Below are 20290 nucleotides of genomic sequence, written 5' to 3'. Positions count from 1 at the left end.
CTTAACTCATGTGGGAAAGAAACAGGAATCGATTAAGCATGGGTTTGATTGTCGGTTTTTCAGAAGGTGTAGGAAAATAGTTGGAGGAATTAGTGTAAATGACATGGCAATGGCATTTAACATTTTTCTGGAATGAAAACACTTCAGCTCTGTAGCACAGTTAAAGAACATATTTGGTTAAACGTAATTAAGGTTTCCTCGACCTTTGAAATGATTAACCCCCATTTCGATCCTTTGCCATTTTACAAGGAAGGCGTTGACTAATGATTAGAACAAGTCAGTCGATCAAATTAGTCATTTCCCAGCCATGACAACTCTACTCTAAATAATACTGGCTTGCAGAAGGCTCCACTTTTCGGGTATGTCTTATCCTCTTCAGCTAAAATAAGACACAATCGTCCTAAACACCAAACCCAAGGGAAGGAGTGAGGGAACATACTGCTAATTAGATAATCAGCCAAACACATGAATAGTATCACAAAGAAACAGTACAGAGGTGCGAGGAGTGGGTGATCATCGAGGAACGTGAGGCAGAACCTGTTTGAATTACAACCTTGGCTGTGACGACTGTGCATATACTTGGTTTCTAGATTGGTCCAAATTTTTTTGAGATGTGAGATGTTACCAGTCACCCTGGTAACCCTGTACTGGTCCCACTTCTGACCCACATCTCTAGGGGAGGCATTCACCTGTCAGCCACAATGAATACCGACCGCACTCAGTATTCACTGCAGCCTGGCAATCCTGGAAGGGATAGGCCTTCTTTTGTGACCCCTTCTCAAGTGTTCTTCCTTTTTTTTTACCCCAAGGGTTTTTCCTGGGACTTGCCCTGAGGTTAAGACTAGACGATGCTGGTGATTTGTATGTGAAATGGAGGCGTGTGAAGCCCTTTGAGACCTGGACTGCTCCTGCTGCTGACCCATGTCTCCGCAAAGGGCTGGACCCCTCTGAAGATATTTTCCATTTCCCACCCCTTGCCCACGAGGGGGTTCAGACTAGGGGATGATGCTGAGTTTCTATGTGAAATGGAGGCTTGTGAAGTTTTAGGACTGTACTGTAATTAAGGACTAAAGAAAAAAAACTTCTGACTAATGTGTCCACAAAGGGATTGCTTCCTTTTCGGAACCTTCTCAAGGTTTTGTCCATTACCCCGTCCATGTTCAGAATAGAGTTAAGACTAGAGGTGTTGGCTGTTGATTTTTGGATGAAATGTGCGCTTTTGAAGATCTTAGATTGACTTGAAGATCTTAACGTTTTAGATCTTAGAATGATGATCTTTGACGCCACTGTGATGAAGGGATATAGAAATAAGCTTGGCTTGACAATTTTTTTGCAAGAAGAAACCTGAATGGAGAGACTCTACATGACAACATTGAAGAACTTCAACATTTGGCAGTGATTCTCTTTTATCTACAAGCCTGTTTGAATTCTTGTGGCCACCTTATTGTTATATAACTTTATATGAGTTATATAACAATAAGGTGGCCAGACGTCCCCATTTCTCTGGGACTGTTCCTATTTTAAGCCAGGCATCTGATGCAAGGGTCCCAAGGAATCTCTGAAATACGAATATGGCCCAGTTTTGGCAGTTTGCAACACCTACATTTATTATTACTTTATTGAGACTAGGCGATCTTAACTACCACATTCCCACATCCCAATTTCTGACATGAGAAAAAAAACAAAAACATACTGTAGCTTTATTTTATTGTTTAGAACCAATGGTTGTCACATGAAAATGCAAATGCTGTGTGCATTCGTCACAGTGTCCAGGTTTGGAAATTAAAAAAAAACCCTACTAATAACAAAATGAAACTAATTGCAAAAATCACAATTTCCTCACAGACATTGAACTCTGCAATGAGGATCATTTTTTTAAACTGTGTGGTAAGTAAAAAGTCAAACAATTAATTTGGAGTGGCTTTTGGCAGACAGATTGATTGAAAATGTTCATGTTTTTTTCACGTTGTCTTCCTTCCCAGATTGGCAAATCAATCCCAGCTCTTCACTGCACACCCTGTAATTGAATTATGCTCGGTGTTAAGTTATTAATGCTTCCAGATCTGTCTTTCTTTCTGCAGGGCAAAAACCGACTCAGCACCCCAGTCGAACTCTGAGCCTTTCACTTTATTTATACTGTTTTTAAATCTGTATTTTGGCACATACATAACTACTACTCAGCAAGGTTGTTGGAAATGGTCAAAAGGGTCATTAACACTTCCCATAAATGGGAAAAATCGTAGAACGATTTTCAAAATTGTAAGCAAGAAGAAGAAACAGTCTTTAATTGTCACACGACACTCCACAACACATGCTTGCACACACACAGACATGCACATGCTTGCCACCGTGCCACACAATATGCTTTAATTCCGAAATAGCTTGCAAATATGGCTAACTGAAAGACGTTAGATGGATTCGACTTTCAATTTGCTTCCTTCGTCATTTGTACATCACAATTTTCTAATTTCCGTAATAAAATAAAGTAAAATACAGCAATTTAGTAAATACTGTTTAGGCAAAATAGGGGGCTTTGGCGGGTTCTGAAAGCATCATGTGCCAATGCTTTCACAGCCGAGGATTTTGATAATTGCTAAAAACAGCATTATGTAAAGCTGGTCGCCGAAATGCATAAAAGGCAACACAATCATCTTCCCAATTCGCACGGCTAAGCAATTTGGTAACATCAGGCGTGTGTACTTGGAAATACAACTGTTACCAGGGCAACGGTGATTGAAGATCCATGGAAGAGATTTTTTTGAACATTTTGTGTGAAGTTGATCATGTACACACACACCCACGGAAAGTTACTCCGTCATAACCGGTACAGGTAAACAATGGAAGGGAATACATTTATATAGTGAAAATTAATTTGTTGTCGATTGACCTTATAGGAATATTGCATCATGCCAACAATTGTTTCCAAATCAGAAGGATCTGCTTAACAACCCAATCCTAAGCAACAGTAATTTACTTCTTTATATAGTTATCTGTCTTTCATCAAGAAACTGTTGATGCTTATCCCTTGGTGAAGGAAGTCGTTTTTAGTGAACTTGCCTTGATTGAATAAACTATGAGCTTTTGAGCTATATTATACAGCCAATGTTTCATATAACACACTTTACAACATATTTCATAAGAACAAAAATCTTAATAAGAACAAAGAGAGGCAAGAGAGAAGAGAATGAATTGCACTTAGCATGGTATGCACGCATCCTTGTTTTAGTCATTGTAGATGTCATTACTGACCTTATTTTTAACAATTGTATACATTAAAAAAAAAAGAATAAATATCTGCACAACCACCATAATGTGGATTTTAAAACAGTGGTGTATGATTGTTTACTGCTACAACTGCCAATAGGCTTATTGCCAAAATTTTTGGGTCCATTGTACATTCATCTTCTGCTTCACAGTTTCTTTAATAAGTTATTGTATTGGCCATCTATCTATCTATCTATCTATCTATCTATCTATCTATCTATCTATCTATCTATCTCAAGTCATATTCAGGAGTGTGTACTGCAGTGCTGTCAAAATGAAAATAAGGTTTTATCCAGTTACCGGCGTACAATTGTAAGTGCTTAATTGGTGATGCAAGACTTGCAGACAATTCCTTTGTGGCGAACAAATCTTTTAAATGACTCGGGAGTTGTGAGTCACTTTGGCAAGAGTCGTTAGTTTTTGTCTCGGTAACTGTAGCCAGACACACAAGCTGAACCGAGACTCGACTCTCATTTGACAGAATGATTCTTATGAGAATTCCATTCACATCTCAGGGCCGACTCTTCCAATTCTCGTTATACCAACGGAATGAAAATTGAAGGAATCTTTTGAGTCACTTGTAAAGAGCCAATCTCCAAAGAGCCAAACTTTTCATCATTATGTTTTAAATAAGGAGATGATCTAAATAATAAACATAAGACTACATAACCCTTACAAATTTGCTCTCATGAAGCATTCAGCAGAAAAACCTTGCCCTATTAAAGATTTCCATCTGCTCTGCCTTCACTAGTGATGCAAAACAATAGGTCCATAGCAAATGATTCGAAAACAGTCAAAAAAATTGAAAAATCTTTTTCACTACAAAGAGTCATTAAAAAAGATTAAGAGTGGAATCACGATTCACAAAGATTTGTCAAAATTTTCTTCAAAAACTTTCTCACCCACTAGCCCAGGCTTGAATTACAGTCACTATGATTTAACCTGACAAGAAGATATCAAATAAGTCATAAGTCTAACCTGAGGCAATCATCATGGATGGAAAGTCTTTTGGGCCATCATTGTATCCATTGTAGCAATCATAGCATCACTTGATTGCAGATCCATGTGTACTTATAAATATAGTTTATTGCAAATAGAAATAACTTTATAGACTCATATCACTCATAAATCATACCAGAGTTAACTTCAGACGAGCCTGTATTATATTGTTCTGTGATGCTCTTTATTCAAGACTGCTTTTGAGAGAAAAATAATCTTTAATTATCACACAACACACCACACTACAATACATGCATACACACACACGCTTTGTATGGTGGCCGGTGAAATGGTTCCTCTGCATTTAACCCATCCTGGCTTGTCCTTCCTCCGGGGGGGGCAGCCAGGAGCCGTGGGCAGCATTCGTTGACGCGCCCGGGGACCTGGTGATGAGTGTCCATCGCTGGTCAGACGATGATCTGTGAATGTTTATGGTGGGGGTCCTTACTGACGTTAGGTGGAGGAAACCCCAAGTGAGCACGGGGAGAACATGCAAACTCCATACAGAAAGGCTCCTATTTGGGAGATAACCCACCCGGAGCACGGTGCCAACAGCGCCACAGGCGGGAATCGAACCCAGGACCTTCTTGCTGTGAGGCAGCACTGCGCCACCGTGCCAGAGATGAGAGATGAGAGATGAGAGATGAGGGATGAGATGAGATGAGATGAGATGAGATGAGATGAGATGAGAGAAGCGGGATCACATGAGGTTGGGGGATTCTGATGTTTGTCACTATATTGGGGCGAAGTTACATAATGGCTCAATTATAGTCAGAGGCAATCTCCATTCCTTAATTGAGAAATTCTTCTTTGCACAGTGACCAGTTTGGGCAGGGAGGGTTTTATGTCTGCCATCTGAGCGATGCAATTTCTGTTATTGATGCAATGAACACTGGATGCCAGCATAGATCAGCAGAGCATTTGCTGGGGACGGATCAGGGCGTGTGACCAAATCACACGGTGTACAGTATGAAAAAGAAAGAATTTATCGTTTGTGATGTTTGTATTTATGGTGCAATGACACTGAGATGGGTTGTTTTTCATGTTAGTTCAATACCTATTTGCAGAGGTGGAAAATTCATGTTCCGAAAGTAAATTTCTAACCATATTTTTTTTTCATATTTTTTTGCATCAGCTATATACTGGTCAGCTGATCATTTGAAGTGATAAAGAGTCCGGCTGCAGTTGGCGAGTCATGTCTTAGAAACAAACAACTCTTTTGCAAGACTATCTGTCTATCTATCTAGATATCTAGATATCTATCTATCTATCTATCTATCTATCTATCTACCTATCTATCTTTCTATAGATCTATCTAATATAAAACATTCTTTGAAATAAACTAAAACAGTAAAATCTGAAAAAGTGAACCGGTTATATTTGAACTGTGCTAACAAACTCCAGTAGAGTATAGGAAATGATGAAGGATTGGTGAATTGATGATTGAATGATGAATAAAAGTACAAAGTTAGCATCCAGTGAATTGCAACAATTATTGTCATCATTGTTATGTGTGGTTGTGTTTGTGATTTTGTATATATATATATATACACACATATATATATATATATATATATATATATATATATATATATATATATATATATATATATATATATACATAATAATAATTTATGCTGTATAGACAAACTGATTTTTGCTCTACTCCCACAACACAACAATGTATTTTAAAATCTTCCTTTACAGCGACATAAAATGCAAGGTCACATGAGTTCAAGCCAAACAAGTGGAGCGATTTAAGGCCCGGCACTCGCTGGCTTTGATTTGATTTTTTTGCTCACAGTGTTTTTCTAGGTGTCAGTGTGACATAAGTCTTTTCCAACTGTGCATCCTTAAAAAAAATTAGAAATAATGTCAAAACCTAAACTCAAACCACACCATCCCCACACTACTTACCCCTGACACCAAACTGAAGCCTACCCACAACCCCCCAACTAAGCAGAGAAGAAAAAAATAAAAATAAAAATGCCTAAAATACAGACTCTGACAGAAGGTTACCATACCTTTCCATACCTTCCAGGTTCCCCGGAACTGCACGGTCCATTGGCTTCCTTCCCCATGGGCGACGACAGACTAGCCCAGGCCTGGCCAACCCGCGGCTCGCGAGCCTCATGCGGCTCTTTGGCTGGTTTCATGCGGCTCTTAAGGGGCTTTCACATGACAAGCGTCAAAAACTCAGAAAAAAAAAAGCGCAGCCATTCATTCCCTATTAGGATTATAAAATCGCTATGATATATCACTCGTTTTCCACCGCGGATCACTTCCTCATTTACTCAAAGCGGACAGCAGCAGGAGTCATGTCCCATTAACGCCTGTTTTATTAGTCCTAATGCCGCGTTTACACCAAAAGCGCCGGGGCGGCGCGCCTCCCTACAAAGTCAACGTATAGAAGCGTTCCAGTCGCCTGGAACGCGTCTAACGCGGCATTAGGACTAATAAAACACCAAATAAGATTCAAAAAGCTTTGGAAGTTTATTTTCAACACTATTGACATGGTTGGTAGTCAACATATAAGATGGATCAGCCGGCGAATTGCGTTGCGTATCAGACATCTCCGATGGAGAACTGTGAAGGCTGGAGGGGTGTGTGTGTGTGTGTGTGTGTGTGTGTGTGTGTGTGTGTGTGTGTGTGTGTGTGTGTGTCGCGACTCGCGAGCTGCAGGAGGAGGACCGACTGAAAGCTGCTTTAAGGGAAGGGACCATTGAGTTCTGGAAAAGTGTGCCAATGGAAAAATGCCCCAATGTCAAACGGGCTGCGCTTAAGATACTGTCAATGTTTGGGTCAACATACGTCTGCGAGTCTGGGTTTTCTACCCAAAAACATGTGAAACCAAAGCATCGATCTGTTCTGACTGACACCCATGTGAAAGAATTGCTTCGAGTGGCAACAACGGAATTCAAGCCACATTTGAAGAGGATTGTTCAAGACAAGGAATGCCAGAAGTCCCACTAAGCAACATGCATAGTAAGAGAAAAACGCTATTGTTAATTATTATATTTTTGTCTGTGGACTTGGTTGAACTGAGAGATATACCGCGGAAACGCAGTACTTTCATTTAGGAGTCCTGGCTTAATGGTAGCGGCTTTGAATTCGAGGTCCGATAGCGAGTTCGATCCTCGTAACTACACATTTTCAATAATGTGGCCAGGGCTCCGGAACACCTAGTCCCAGGTATATGTGGATGGCCAAAGCATCGGATCGCGTATGGTAGGCAAGAGCCAAAGCTGATTCTTAAAGGTTAGGGTTTAAGGGACACTATTGAATAAATTGATGTGACATGAAAAAAATACATCCTTATCATTAAACCCGAAGTCCAATTCCCCCCTCTATGAATAAATAAACGACAGTACTTTTTGAACTGAGAGTTTGTGTGTGCGAGACAGTGCACACAATGTTATATTTTTGTTTGTGGACTTGGTTGAACTGAGAGTTTGTGTGTGTGAGACAGTGCACACAATGTTATATTTTTGTTTGTGGACTTGGTTGAACTGAGAGTTTGTGTGTGTGAGACAGTGCACACAATGTTATATTTTTGTTTGTGGACTCGGTTGAACTGAGAGTTTGTGTGTGTGAGACAGTGCACACAATGTTATATTTTTGTTTGTGGACTCGGTTGAACTGAGAGTTTGTGTGTGTGAGGCAGTGCACACAATATTAATTGTTGAAAATAACTGGCCTGTGGTCTAAGTACTCCATCCATCCATCCATCTTCAACCGATTATCCTTAGTCGGGTCGCGGGGACTAGGAGTCAATTTCTGTCATTATCATGTTGGTGTGTGACATTTACAATAAATCTGGCTGAGCAGAGGTCTGTGTGTGTGTGTGTGTGTGTGAGGAAGGGATGGGGTGATGTTCATGTGTGCCCATGTGTATGATGTGGCTCTTTGCAGTAACACAGTAAAAAAAGTGGCTCTTAGTCTCTGACTGGTTGGCCACCCCTGGACTAGCCCATCCTCCATTCCAGAGCGTGGGGCCTCGGGCTGCTGTCCTGGTTGGAGAAGGCGTGGCCGGACTTGGCTCTTGCGGGGGCTGCTTCTCCCCCGGTTCTCCCATCGGACACCCTGGGTGCTGTTGCTGCCAGTTGGGAGAGGGTTGCTGCTGTGTCCCTTCCCCGTGGCGGAGGAAGGGACCTGTTGCTCCTTCGACCAACCAATGAGCAACAGGTATGCAGCCACTCTGATCCTGAGCCCCAATCATCGAGACCCAGGTCAAGTGTGGCTGCTCAAACCACACCATCTCAACACCACAAATACCATGTGAAAAATTTTATATTTACGTGCGTTTTCTGTACTCTGTACTCTATCTGTATCTCTCCTAAATCTGTACTAAATATAATATAATAATGTAATATTATAATTTAATAATAGTATAATAATTGTATGTATAGATTTGTATAGTTTTTCTATTTTCGTTATTATTTATTTTGTTACTTTTCTTACTCTATTAATTACCATATTGTTATCCGTCTATTTCATGTAAAGCAAACTGCACTTGCTTCCCTGAAAGATGCTGTATAAATAAAATTGGATTTGATCTGATAATTTTATTAATACGATTATACTTCATAATAACTGAAGTATAACATTTTATAAGAATACTTAATATTATTACTGTATACTTAATATAATAATACTATAATATAATTTGCATGTATTCACAATGGATGTAATAAAGTTGCATTCACTTAGTGTGTTAGAAGTCATACTATATTACAATTTTTTTTTTAATGTATTTCGGCCTACTTTTGACAACCAACACATTTTTAAGAATTTTACTAAATCACAGCCAGTTAGCTTAATGTTTTTATATACTTTTTTTGGGTGTACTTACACTACATCTACATCAAATTATTGACTTGTACTTTACATTTTTAGAAAGAAGAAAGAAAGAAACAGTCTTTATTTATCACGCAACACACCACACTATAACACATGCTTGCACACACACACACGCACATGCTTTTTGATGGTGGCCGGTGAAATGGATTCTCTGCTTTTGACCCATCCTGGCTTGTCCTTCCTCCGGGGGCACAGCCAGGAGCAGTGGGCAGCATACGTGGACGCGCCCGGGGACCAGGTGATAAATGTCCATTGCTGGTCAGACAATGATGGGTGCATGTTTTTGAGGGGGGTCCTTACTAACGTGAGGTGGAGGAAACCCCATGTGAGCACGGGGTTTCCTCCACCTCACGTCAGTAAGGACCTTTTCACATAAATATATGTAAATAAGTATTTAAATATTTAAATATTTACTTTTTACATAAAGTAAATAAGAAGTACCAAAAAATACACTCTAAGTATAGTCCGTACAGTAATTTACCTTGTCAATGAAGAATGTCCTGGACCAAAATATACTTTGAATCCTAAATCATTAAAATTTTACCTCTGATTTCTCGGGCAAATCATTTCCAAAAAATATTTCCATGCTTCATCGATCCTCAATGTTGAATCAAAGATAACTGCTTTTCATATTGTTCACATTTAACAAGTTCAACTTATCTGATTGTCATAGCTACAGTGTGTCATATCCAGATTTAAAATGTATGTTTACCTATTTGTACACCCTTGACTTGCGATTGGCTGAAAGTGCCCACTGTAGCAAACAGTGAAAAAACAAAACAGTCAGAAAATGTTGTTTTTCCCATTCACTGTGGACGCCCATGCATATCAAATCTTCTCCGAAATTGGCCTTTGATGAATAATGAAAGCCGTTGTTCCCCCTCGCCAAGGAGCTTAAAAAGTCATTAGGCATACCCGCGCTGATAACTCTCCCCTTCACTATGTGTCACCTGACCAATAACGCTGCTCGCTGCGCCGTGGCGAGCCGTTACGAAATGAATGTGTTGTTTTTGGCCGCCGGAGGGCATTTCTGATCAGATAGTAGAGGCACCTGCAGACCTTTGGAGGGTCTGAGAGCTTGACGCTTGTCTTCCTGGTCTATAGGTTCCCCCCTTAACGCCAATAATGCCTCTATTTGGACAAATGGTATCTGACCCAGCATGATTGCACACGCACCGTGCCTTCGGCGGCATCGACTTCCTGTCTTTTAGTGCTCGGAAACTAAGAGAGGGGTGCTTTAGCTGCCATGACCTTTGTTCAAATCGCACATTGACTCCAATCTCTAACAGCGGCCATTTTCCGCATCTCGTTGATTCTGTTGGGAATCGTCAAGAGCCCAAATTGGGCCCCAAAAGCATTAGAAGATTTAAATATCTCAAACTCATGTTTTCACACAAATTCACAAAATTTGGCTCTGCGGAATGCTTGATCGATAATGGCAATCAACGGTCAATTATTCTGAAAAATGACCTCTGATATTAGTGATGTCCACAATCATGGAGAGCCACTTGTCCCTGCCTGGATTCACATCCCTCATTTCACGCGTACATGCTAATGCTACACTAAATCTGATGCTGTTGTACATATAAACTACAACGGAAGACTTGAAGAGATGAATGCAGATATGTCCAATTTGACAGTAAATTGGTTATTCATATGTTATGCAAAGTTTTTTTGTGCAATGGGATCGTCTTTGCAGTCGCATACTACTTGTAAAAACGAGGCATACAAGTGATGAAATCATTTCGAATCAATGTCTATATTATTTTATTTAGTCAGTAGCCATGTATTACACAGCTGGTCATTACTGCAAAATAACCCCCTTCAAAACTCTACAAGACCACCCTGTTGCGATTATTTGGTGATAATGACCGGCTGGCTGCACAGAATTCCATACATGTACTGATGTTACTTTAAATAATGTACCCTCTCTTTAAAGAACTAACCACTGCACTATATTTATTAAACAGTCTTTAATCACTAAAATCCCTGAGGAAACCCTCACCTAAAACGCTCAAACTGTAGCCGCTGCAGTTTTCTCAGCTCCACTATTCCCAAAATGGCATAGCACCACAATGCGCCTCCTCGCTCCAGTTAACAATGCAGATTAGGCTAACACAATGCTACACTGTGGAATGAATGAAAGCTTTTTGTGCAAATAGATTGGCGCGGTTACTGATGTGAGAAATATTGCAGCATCTCACGGTGTAATATCCTGCTTCCATTCAGGATCCGGGCTCAGATGTTTCTCTCGCGAAATCTTTGAATTAGCTCATTTAAAAAGAGGCAAATTAACCATCAACACCATTTTTTTATTTTCTCATGGTACAGTAGATGACTGTAGGAACAGCAGTCCGTGGGCCGTAGACTTTGGGGGGGTGGTGCAGTTTCATATAGGCTAAAATGTTGTGTAAATTATAGATATTTTCTGTATCAAAAAACATGCATTGATACATGAGTTTTGACAACTAAAGGAGCACTGTGTAAGATTTACTTTGAAAACAACAATAATTTGCAATAAATGTATACATTTTCTCTTTACCTTTTGCCAAAGGTAGGGACAATGGGCTTCTTGATAGTGTCAGTAATAGCAGCTGTGCCATTGATGAGACGGTCTCTAACATCGTGCAATCGTGTAGTTATTTTCATTTCTCACAGGCATTGATAAAAGCCTGGGGATTCCTCATTCATAACTTCCTAGTAATATGATCTGGACCGCTGTCTTTCAAGAAGGGATTACCACATGCTCTCATGGCATCCAGGAGTGATATGACATCCTTGGCAAAGCAATGCTGAAGACTTTTAGACTCTTCTTGATCTTCAGGTCTGGCAGCGTGGACATAATTTCTGCTGCATCCTAAAACTCTGCGATGGCCATTAATTTTATTCAGGAAGAGCTAAGATGTGGCCCTCCAAAGTGTGAGGATTTTCATAGATATTGTATATACAATATGTACCTTTATCACTATTAATAACCTTTGTGGTCTGCTCATGCCTGCGGTCCTTCTCTATAAGGGAGAACTTTTTCCTGCTCTTCCGTACAACAAAGTTGCCTTTCATTAATTCCTTGTGAATTTCTTGATGTCTCCATTCAAGTCAATCAATCACTTGCACATATAGGATTAAATCACCCTCACGTAGAGAGCATACAAAACTGCAATGAAGGAGTTCAATGTGACTCACCATGGACCAGTAGACAAACATCATTTGACATCTCCTTCACATCTTCATGTCCCACTGGGTATGATTATAAAGACCCTCTTGAGCCTGGTAAACTGTCTCTAACGCCTAATTTTTAAGGATGACAAAGGTCAGAAGCAACACTTGGTGTTTGTGTCTGTCTTGTCCGTTTCAAGTTGTGATCAGGCTTTGAGGAAAATTACTCAGTACGGCTGGTGGTGAGAATTCTAGCCTAGATCCTACCTTGAACTGCCCTTGATAGCCACTATGACAAACTTGATATGAAGTGCTCCAAGCATTAGTACATAGTGGTCTTCACGCAAATACGTGTTACACCACTTCCACTGGATGAACTTCCCAATAGTATAGGCTGGTCCATGCCAAGAATTGGTGTTTGCCCTGGATTGAGAATCCTGATGCCAGTCTTCATTACAGTACAGTACAGTACAGGGCTGTTTTATCTGGGGAGATTTTTGCTGAGAATGAGGTCAGACGCATAAGCTATTGAGGCTTCATCTTTCACAATTGAACCACTGACCTTGTCTTTACTAGGCCTGAATGATTTATCTGTCTTCTTGAGAAGGCCATCAGCAATTGCATCACGCTCTGCAGGTGGTACACTAGCTAGATATGAAGTGGCTCCCTATCCACACCTGGACTTTCATGAGAAATGTGATTCGTTAGGGTGGTTAGAGTACCATGGAACTCAAACTTTGACAAATGTGATTGTTTTTGCTGGTCACTGTTATCCATGTCACCAGTGGTGAACGCACTTTCTCGAGTTACTTGGAACCACAACACTGTAAGGCTCACTTCACTTACTGCAACAGGCAGATCCATGGCTGGTCCGTGGCTGATCCCAGCAGGGTCCCTGCCGGGTCCCTGCTGGGATCTTGCCTGTAATGATATCCCTGTGGCAGACATGGGGGCATGGTCAAGCAGGCTCCGGGAGGCGAGGGGAAGTCCGCGTGGTAGACTGCTCGCTCCCTGCCTCTGTGTCAGCTGAGACCAATTGAATGACTGGCCAATCACAGCAGCTGGGTGGGTTTCTTATGTCTGTTTGTCTTGCAGTGAGGAGAGCAATGGCAGGGAATGTGCGGGATCACTCTTGAGGAATCCCGATCGGAGCCAGTCCTTTAAGTGTTGTCCTCATTGAATGATCCGCATTAGAGTGTTTTCTGTCTAGAACTGTGAGCACTAAAACCAGCCGTGCCGGTGCTGCTGCACCGCTAACCCTGTGTCACGTGTCCTTGTAAGGAACCTGGGTAGTGAACGGACTACAATCCCACTCAATGACGTAATTGATGCACTGGCGCCTGGGAACGCCCCCAAGCCACATTTGTGACCATGAGATCAGATTGATAGAGGTAAAATTGATGGATACATTTATATATTAAATGACACACTGAGGTTGATATACAGAGATTAATACTATTGACAGAATGTACATTTTGTCTTTTCTGCACTTTTAAACTCCTTAATAATTCCACTTCTATAAAACATGTAAATTCTTACTGTTAAATAAAAGCTTTTTTAAAAACAAAGATGTTGTGTGTCGATGACGCTGTTCAACATTCCCCATAAACACAAGAACAATGCAACGATTGCCCCATTCAGCAGGGTGTCAAGTGGCCATGTGGCAAGTAGCCAGGTGACTTTATTGGTCCTCCAACCATTTGCATTCCGGTTGCTGGCTGAATGGGTCCAAGTGTTGGGAAATCTTTGAGGATGATTATCTCAGAAACACTTGTCATTTACAAACCATAGCTTTAAAGATATTTGCTTGATTGGCACAAGTGACACCTTGTTTTGAAGCTCATATTCTTCCCTTCCCTTCCCTAATGTGAAAAAAGTCAAAGGGTAGCAAAAGTACAGGTTTCTCAGTGATATGTCACATATACATATAAATATACATATATATATATATACATAGTATATATGGTAATATATATATAATACATATTTATAAAAAATCGTCCTTGGCCACAATAAATTATTTGCGGAGGCCAATATCGACATTGCGATTAATATTTGAGTAATTGTGCAGTCCTAACAGCATGTTCCGTTTCAAAACATGTATATTTTTCATTAAACAAATGTAAAATAATCCCGTATACTTGAGTTGCCTTCAGTTTTGAAACTGCTCCTCCCGGTGAACAGATAAGCTATCATCACAGGCAAAATCCAAGCAGCAGGGACCCAACAGGGCCCTCCTGGGATGAGCCACGGACCAGCCATAGATCTGCCTGGTCCCTGTCATGGTCCAGCTGCCCTCTCTAAGTGGTTCTTCCTCTACATCATCGCCACTAGTGACCTTAATCTATCAAGTATTGCATCACATACCTGTTTTTTCTTACCTCTTCGTAGTACATTGCAGTGTCTTTCAACAATGTGTCTATCTTACTATTCAGTATGACACTGCATTGTTGTGGCCTGTGACTATTTAAGATGCCCACTATCAAGTTAACTATCATCAGTATTATTCTTTATATTAAACTTTATCTTTCTTTTAGGTTAATCCTTTTATAAAATGTATACTACACCACTTCTTTGCATTTAAGAGTTTTAAATTATTGTTTTTAAATACACGTACTCCTCAATTAATGACGGAGTTCGGTTCCTACAACCAGGTCCTTAAGCGAATTGGTCAATTAGCGAGGACCGTGTTACTTCACAGTAAGGAGGCGTGGCGATTGCGAACGCTAGTGTAGTTAATACTGACAGACTGTGGCAATGAGACTGAGATTGAGAACGGTGATGAGATGAGATGCTTCACGCTGAGAGGCACACAGCAGTGTTGTACCCAGCGCACAATACTGACTGGTTGGAGAGCTGGTCGTAAGTACGAAAGGTCGTTAAACAGGTAGGCCGTTAAATGAGGAGTACCTGTACTGTTTTATTTGCTTTTTTTACTTTATTTGCTTAGTTACTTATTATGAAAAGTTGAATTGGCTCTGAGACTAAGAATTTCATTTCTGGAAATAATGGTTTGCATTGTTTCAAGTATTTGACAATAAACTTGAAACTTGAAACTATAATCATCTATACCTAGTTTGAGTGCTCCCATGACAACAACAGTTATTGAACTTTGTAATTGAACAAATGTAACCCAAAAAACTGCTTCAATTTTGTTATTTTAAAGCTGTTCAATATATAGATTAGATCTCAGAATCATAAAGAGCTGTTCTTATTAATTAAAAAAAAAAAAGCGGTTGAACTCTGAAAGGCCATGACCTCTTGTCATGGTTCAAATATCTCAGGTCCACTGAAATCTCTCTGAAATGTGAACATGTTTTCATGAAGTTAGCGCCACCTCATGGTGACAGAACACACCAGAAAGGGGCGAGGAGAGGAGGGGGGCTCCCAGCCGACTGGGAGCAGCCTTGTAATCACCTGGGAAATGACTCGGAATTGGTTGCCATGCGACTGTCATTAGACAGGCTTCCGGCTGGGACAGCTTTCTTTAAGAGGCTCCCACTGTATATGTGACAGCTTTTCTAAATTCAGTTATTAGATGCCTAAACCTCCCCTCAACATGCAGCTTGGGTCCAATATACATGGGGAATGGGGTTGCACATGGTTTGCTGTGCCGCATTTTGTTTTCCCACCCGAGTTCACCTAGCGGCATCAAACACCATTAACTGACACAAAACACACACCACTTAAGATCTTTGCCAATTGAGATTTGCTTCTTCCAAGTTTGTGTCATACTGTCCGAAGTAAACCAGAAACCATGGGTTGATAAATCCATCCGCTGCGCTCTGAATGCGCGCACGGCCGCTTACAACGACGGTCTTGTATCTGGTAACATGGACAATTACAAAGTGGCGTCATACAATCTGCGGAGGGCGGTGAGGAACGCCAAACGGACGTACAGAGAGACCGTGGAGCTACAGATGGAGCGGGGGGACACAAGACGCTTGTGGGAGGGGCTGCGAACAATAACAAACTACAAGAGCAGCTCCTCCCCAGCCACGAGTGTGGACGCCTCCCTGGCCAACCAACTGAACTCCTTTTATGCGCGGTTCGAGTCTGGCAGCAACACCGCTAGCTCGACGGCTAATTGGAGTTACACCGCTGGGGACGAACGCGCACTCTCAGTGTCCGTGCACGAGGTCAGGAGGGCTTTGATGCGGGTGAACACCAGGAAAGCTGCGGGCCCAGATGGCATATCTGGGCGAGTACTGAAGACCTGTGCTAACCAGCTAGCTCCTGTTCACCACAATATTCAACATCTCCCTGGCTGAATCAGTGGTCCCGTCCTGCTTCAAGAGGTCCACCGTCGTTCCTGTCCCGAAGATCGCCTCTCCAACCTGCCTGAATGACTACCGTCCGGTGGCCCTCACCTCGGTGGTCATGAAGTGTTTCGAGAGGCTGATTAAGGATTATATCTGCGCCTCCCTCCCCCGCACCTTGGACCCGTTGCAGTTCGCGTACCGGCAGAACAGATCCACGGATGACGCGGTCTCCCAGGTACTGCACACCACGCTCACGCACCTGGATGGCCAGAAGGGGGCCTATGTGAGAATGCTGTTCATTGATTATAGTTCAGCTTTCAACACCATAGTTCCCACCAGACTGGCTGTCAAGCTGATGGAGCTAGGATTGAATGGACCGCTGTGCACCTGGATCCTGGACTTCCTCACAGGCCGCCCCCAGGTGGTCAAGGTGGGGAAGTACATGTCAAGCTCCCTCACCCTGAATACAGGATCCCGCCAGGGCTGCGTCCTCAGCCCCCTACTGTACTCCCTGTACACACATGACTGTGTGGCCAGGTCCAGCTCCAACACCATCATCAAGTTTGCTGACGACACCGTGGTCGTGGGCCTGATCACCGACTGCGATGAGAAGGCCTACCGCGAGGAGGTGGCTGACCTGTCACTCTGGTGCAAGGACAACAGCCTACACCTGAACGTCAGCAAAACCAAGGAGCTGATCGTGGACTTTAGGCGTGGATCACAATCGAGGACGCACGCACCCTTGTGGATTAATGGGACTTCTGTCGATAGGGTGAGCAGCTTCAGATATCTGGGAGTCCACATCACAGAGGACTTAACATGGACTGTTCACACAGACACTCTGGTGAGAAAGGCGAGGCAGCGTCTCTACCACCTCAGGCAGCTGAGGAAATTCCGGGTCTCGGTGAGGATCCTCAAGTCCTTCTACTCTGGAGCAGTGGAGAGCATCCTGACAGGCAACATCACTGCCTGGTTTGGGAACTGTGCTGCTCAGGACAGGCGGGCCCTGCAGAGGGTGGTGCGTTCAGCTGAACGTACCACTGGAACTACCCTCCCCCCCTTGCAGGAGTTATACACCAGGAGGTGTAGTAGCAGAGCCCGCAGGATCATGAAGGATCCTCATCACCCCAACAACGGACTGTTTCAGCTGCTGCGGTCAGGCAAGCGCCTCCGCAGTCACACAGCGAGAACAGAGAGACTGAGACGGAGTTTCTTCCCTCAAGCCATTAGAACTGTCAACGCTGACCTCACCAGGGGTCCTAACTGAGCCACACACATAGGCTCCACTACCTACTCTACTGTATGTAGCATAGCATACTGTACCACATACTGTATCACTGTTCAGGGTTGTTCGTGATGCCGTATTGCTGCGCCGTACTGTTGTATACTGTGCTGTATTATCCCAAACACTTCTCCCTCTATTCACATTCACATGCCACTTTAATTCACATGCCACTTTAAATGCACATATCTGTACATACATAGGCATATTCCTTCTACCTATTCCATTTTATTTCAATTTATTTTTATTGTATTTTATTCTTTATATTTTTATCTGATTCTATAAGTATTCCACTTACTGTATTACGTTTTAGGAGTCAGTTAGTCGGTCTATTAGAAAGGAATTTTCTACTTCTTATTTTATTTTTATTTTCTATTTTTTCCTAGGACTTCTTGTGTGCTATCACCGGGTGCGTTGCATTACATTTCACTGCATATATGTATGGAAGTATGTATATGTATGTGACAAATAAAAATCTTGAATCTTGAATCTTGAATCTTGAAACAGGACCCTGCAACAGTACATTCAATGCAATGCTTCAGGAACAGGGGATTTTAAACAGTCAGGTTGAAAGTGCCCATTTTGCTCAAGCAAAATCAGCTTGCAAAGGAACAAGGCTGTTTAGATGATCATACGGGCATCTTCATCACCCACAAAGTATCGATTTTTCGATACTGATGATTCCTGCAATTTCCCTGGAGCATATCACGGTTGAGTGACGCCTACCTTGGCTGCCACCTGACTCTACCAGTTCATGTTCAATGAGTAACAGCTTTTCTTTAAATTGTGTAGAGTGCAGGCTTGCCAAGATTTCTCATCCTACTACAGTACAGATCCTTCAGCTCACTCAATGGAATACAAGCTTTGACTCTACAATATATGCAGCTAACTGTACCATGGCAAGTGAAGAGTACTACTACTGCAGATATGATCCCATATTTTGAAGCAGAACCAGTCCGGTCACTAGATCTAGCAGCATTTTCTAGAGAGACCTACACACAACACTGGTGATAAAATGCATCCATAGCATGCACGTCCGCTGCAGAAGCAAGTTTGGCAAGGAGTTGTGGATTTCTAGTTTTTAAAGCCCAGATCTTGAATTTGTGGTCAACAGCATCGGATGGTGCTTAATGGACAGCCTGCCCTTCAATGTTTTGATTGCATACAACACATTCAGGCTCCATGAGACTGAAGGTGGCCTTTACTTGACCTAGTCTTTTCGGGACTTGGCAACTCTCTTGGTACTTTGGAAATTCTCTTCAGTTTCAGTTCCTGTGTCTTCACCATTATTACATACAGTTCTAAATCTTTTATGATAAACAGCTTTCTTGGCAAGCATAGTTTTGGCATCTTACACCATCACACTCTTTGGTAGTCCATTTAAAATTTCAAGATCTCTTGAAAGATATATTTTAAAACATAATATGCAGAGTGAAGGCGTTTCTGGTTTGCAGGACAATGGACTTTGTGATCTTTCTCTTTCTGGCACAAATAGAACAGGCTCCAGTTCATGGAAATGGTGTTTGGAGGGTCCATGCTGTGGTTACTGTGGGAAGAGGACACCATCGACACTTCCAGCCAACTACCGTACACCAGCAAATGACAAAATAAAAAAAGAGTACAAAAAAAAAATCAATCATGTGATGGCACGGAAAAAGATACTGTGAGAAGAAGATGCTGTCTACCAGCCAACTACACATGGAAAATATAGATCAATAATCTGTCATGTTAACATTTGGGAGAATAGTCTCCGCCTATCCTAGGTTGTATGATGCACTGGCATTAAATATTGACCGAGACACCTTGGATTTTGACACCAAAATCATGTTTCTCCGGCAATGAGTACAAGACTTATGCAACATTAAGAGTACACATTTTTTCATAGTCATTGGCAGTAATTTTTATATGTTTCATCCATTAGTATAGCAAGATCAAATTAAATAATTACCAACTTTGAATTAGTTTACCTCAAAATCCTAGGTCTAGCCACTTGGAACTTGTTTCTGCATTAATTGGTTTAGAAGTTACATAATTTTTTGTATATTTTAAGGTAAATGACTTTGACTTTAGCTCTATTGATGTGAACGTGACCCCAAATCACTGCCAAAGCTTTTCCAGTCAACTCAGTATTCCGAAAGTCCTAATTAACACATAAAAATCATGGAAATCGGACCACATGAGGCAGAATATGGTATTTTTTATATCCCTGTTTTTTTCTATGGCAGGGGTCGGCAACCTTTACTATCTGAAGAGCCATTTTTGGACAAAAAAAAAAAGAAAATCTGTCTGTCTGGAGCCACAAAACAGCCTGTAGCCTTATAATGAAGGTAACACAGCCTATTAAGTTTAAATTAGCCTATCAACATTACTCTAAATGGGCATTCATTAATACGTTTTTTTTAGTCAAGTGCAAATGAGAGGCAGGACACTGAAGAGACGTCTCAGGCAATTTGGCTGGAAGCTCCCA

The 20290-nt window shown here is 41.6% G+C and overlaps 1 protein-coding gene across 1 annotated transcript in view; it reads right to left on the bottom strand.

Annotated features, from left to right (window-relative positions):
• Positions 1-20290, bottom strand: part of LOC307244375 (contactin-associated protein-like 5) — a gene marked incomplete at both ends in the record, with an annotated part of 122216 nt that overhangs the window by 88535 nt on the left and 13391 nt on the right. The window contains one exon of the mRNA XM_080019524.1: positions 13126-13214. Coding sequence (XP_079875650.1) covers positions 13126-13214 — 89 coding nt within the window. The remainder of the gene's footprint in view (positions 1-13125; positions 13215-20290) is intronic.

Source organism: Zeus faber (assembly GCF_960531495.2).
Source record: "Zeus faber genome assembly, chromosome: 18".
Lineage (NCBI taxonomy): Eukaryota > Metazoa > Chordata > Actinopteri > Zeiformes > Zeidae > Zeus > Zeus faber.
The sequence above is the reverse complement of the archived record's forward strand: the minus strand, read 5'-3'. Positions and strand labels throughout refer to the sequence as shown.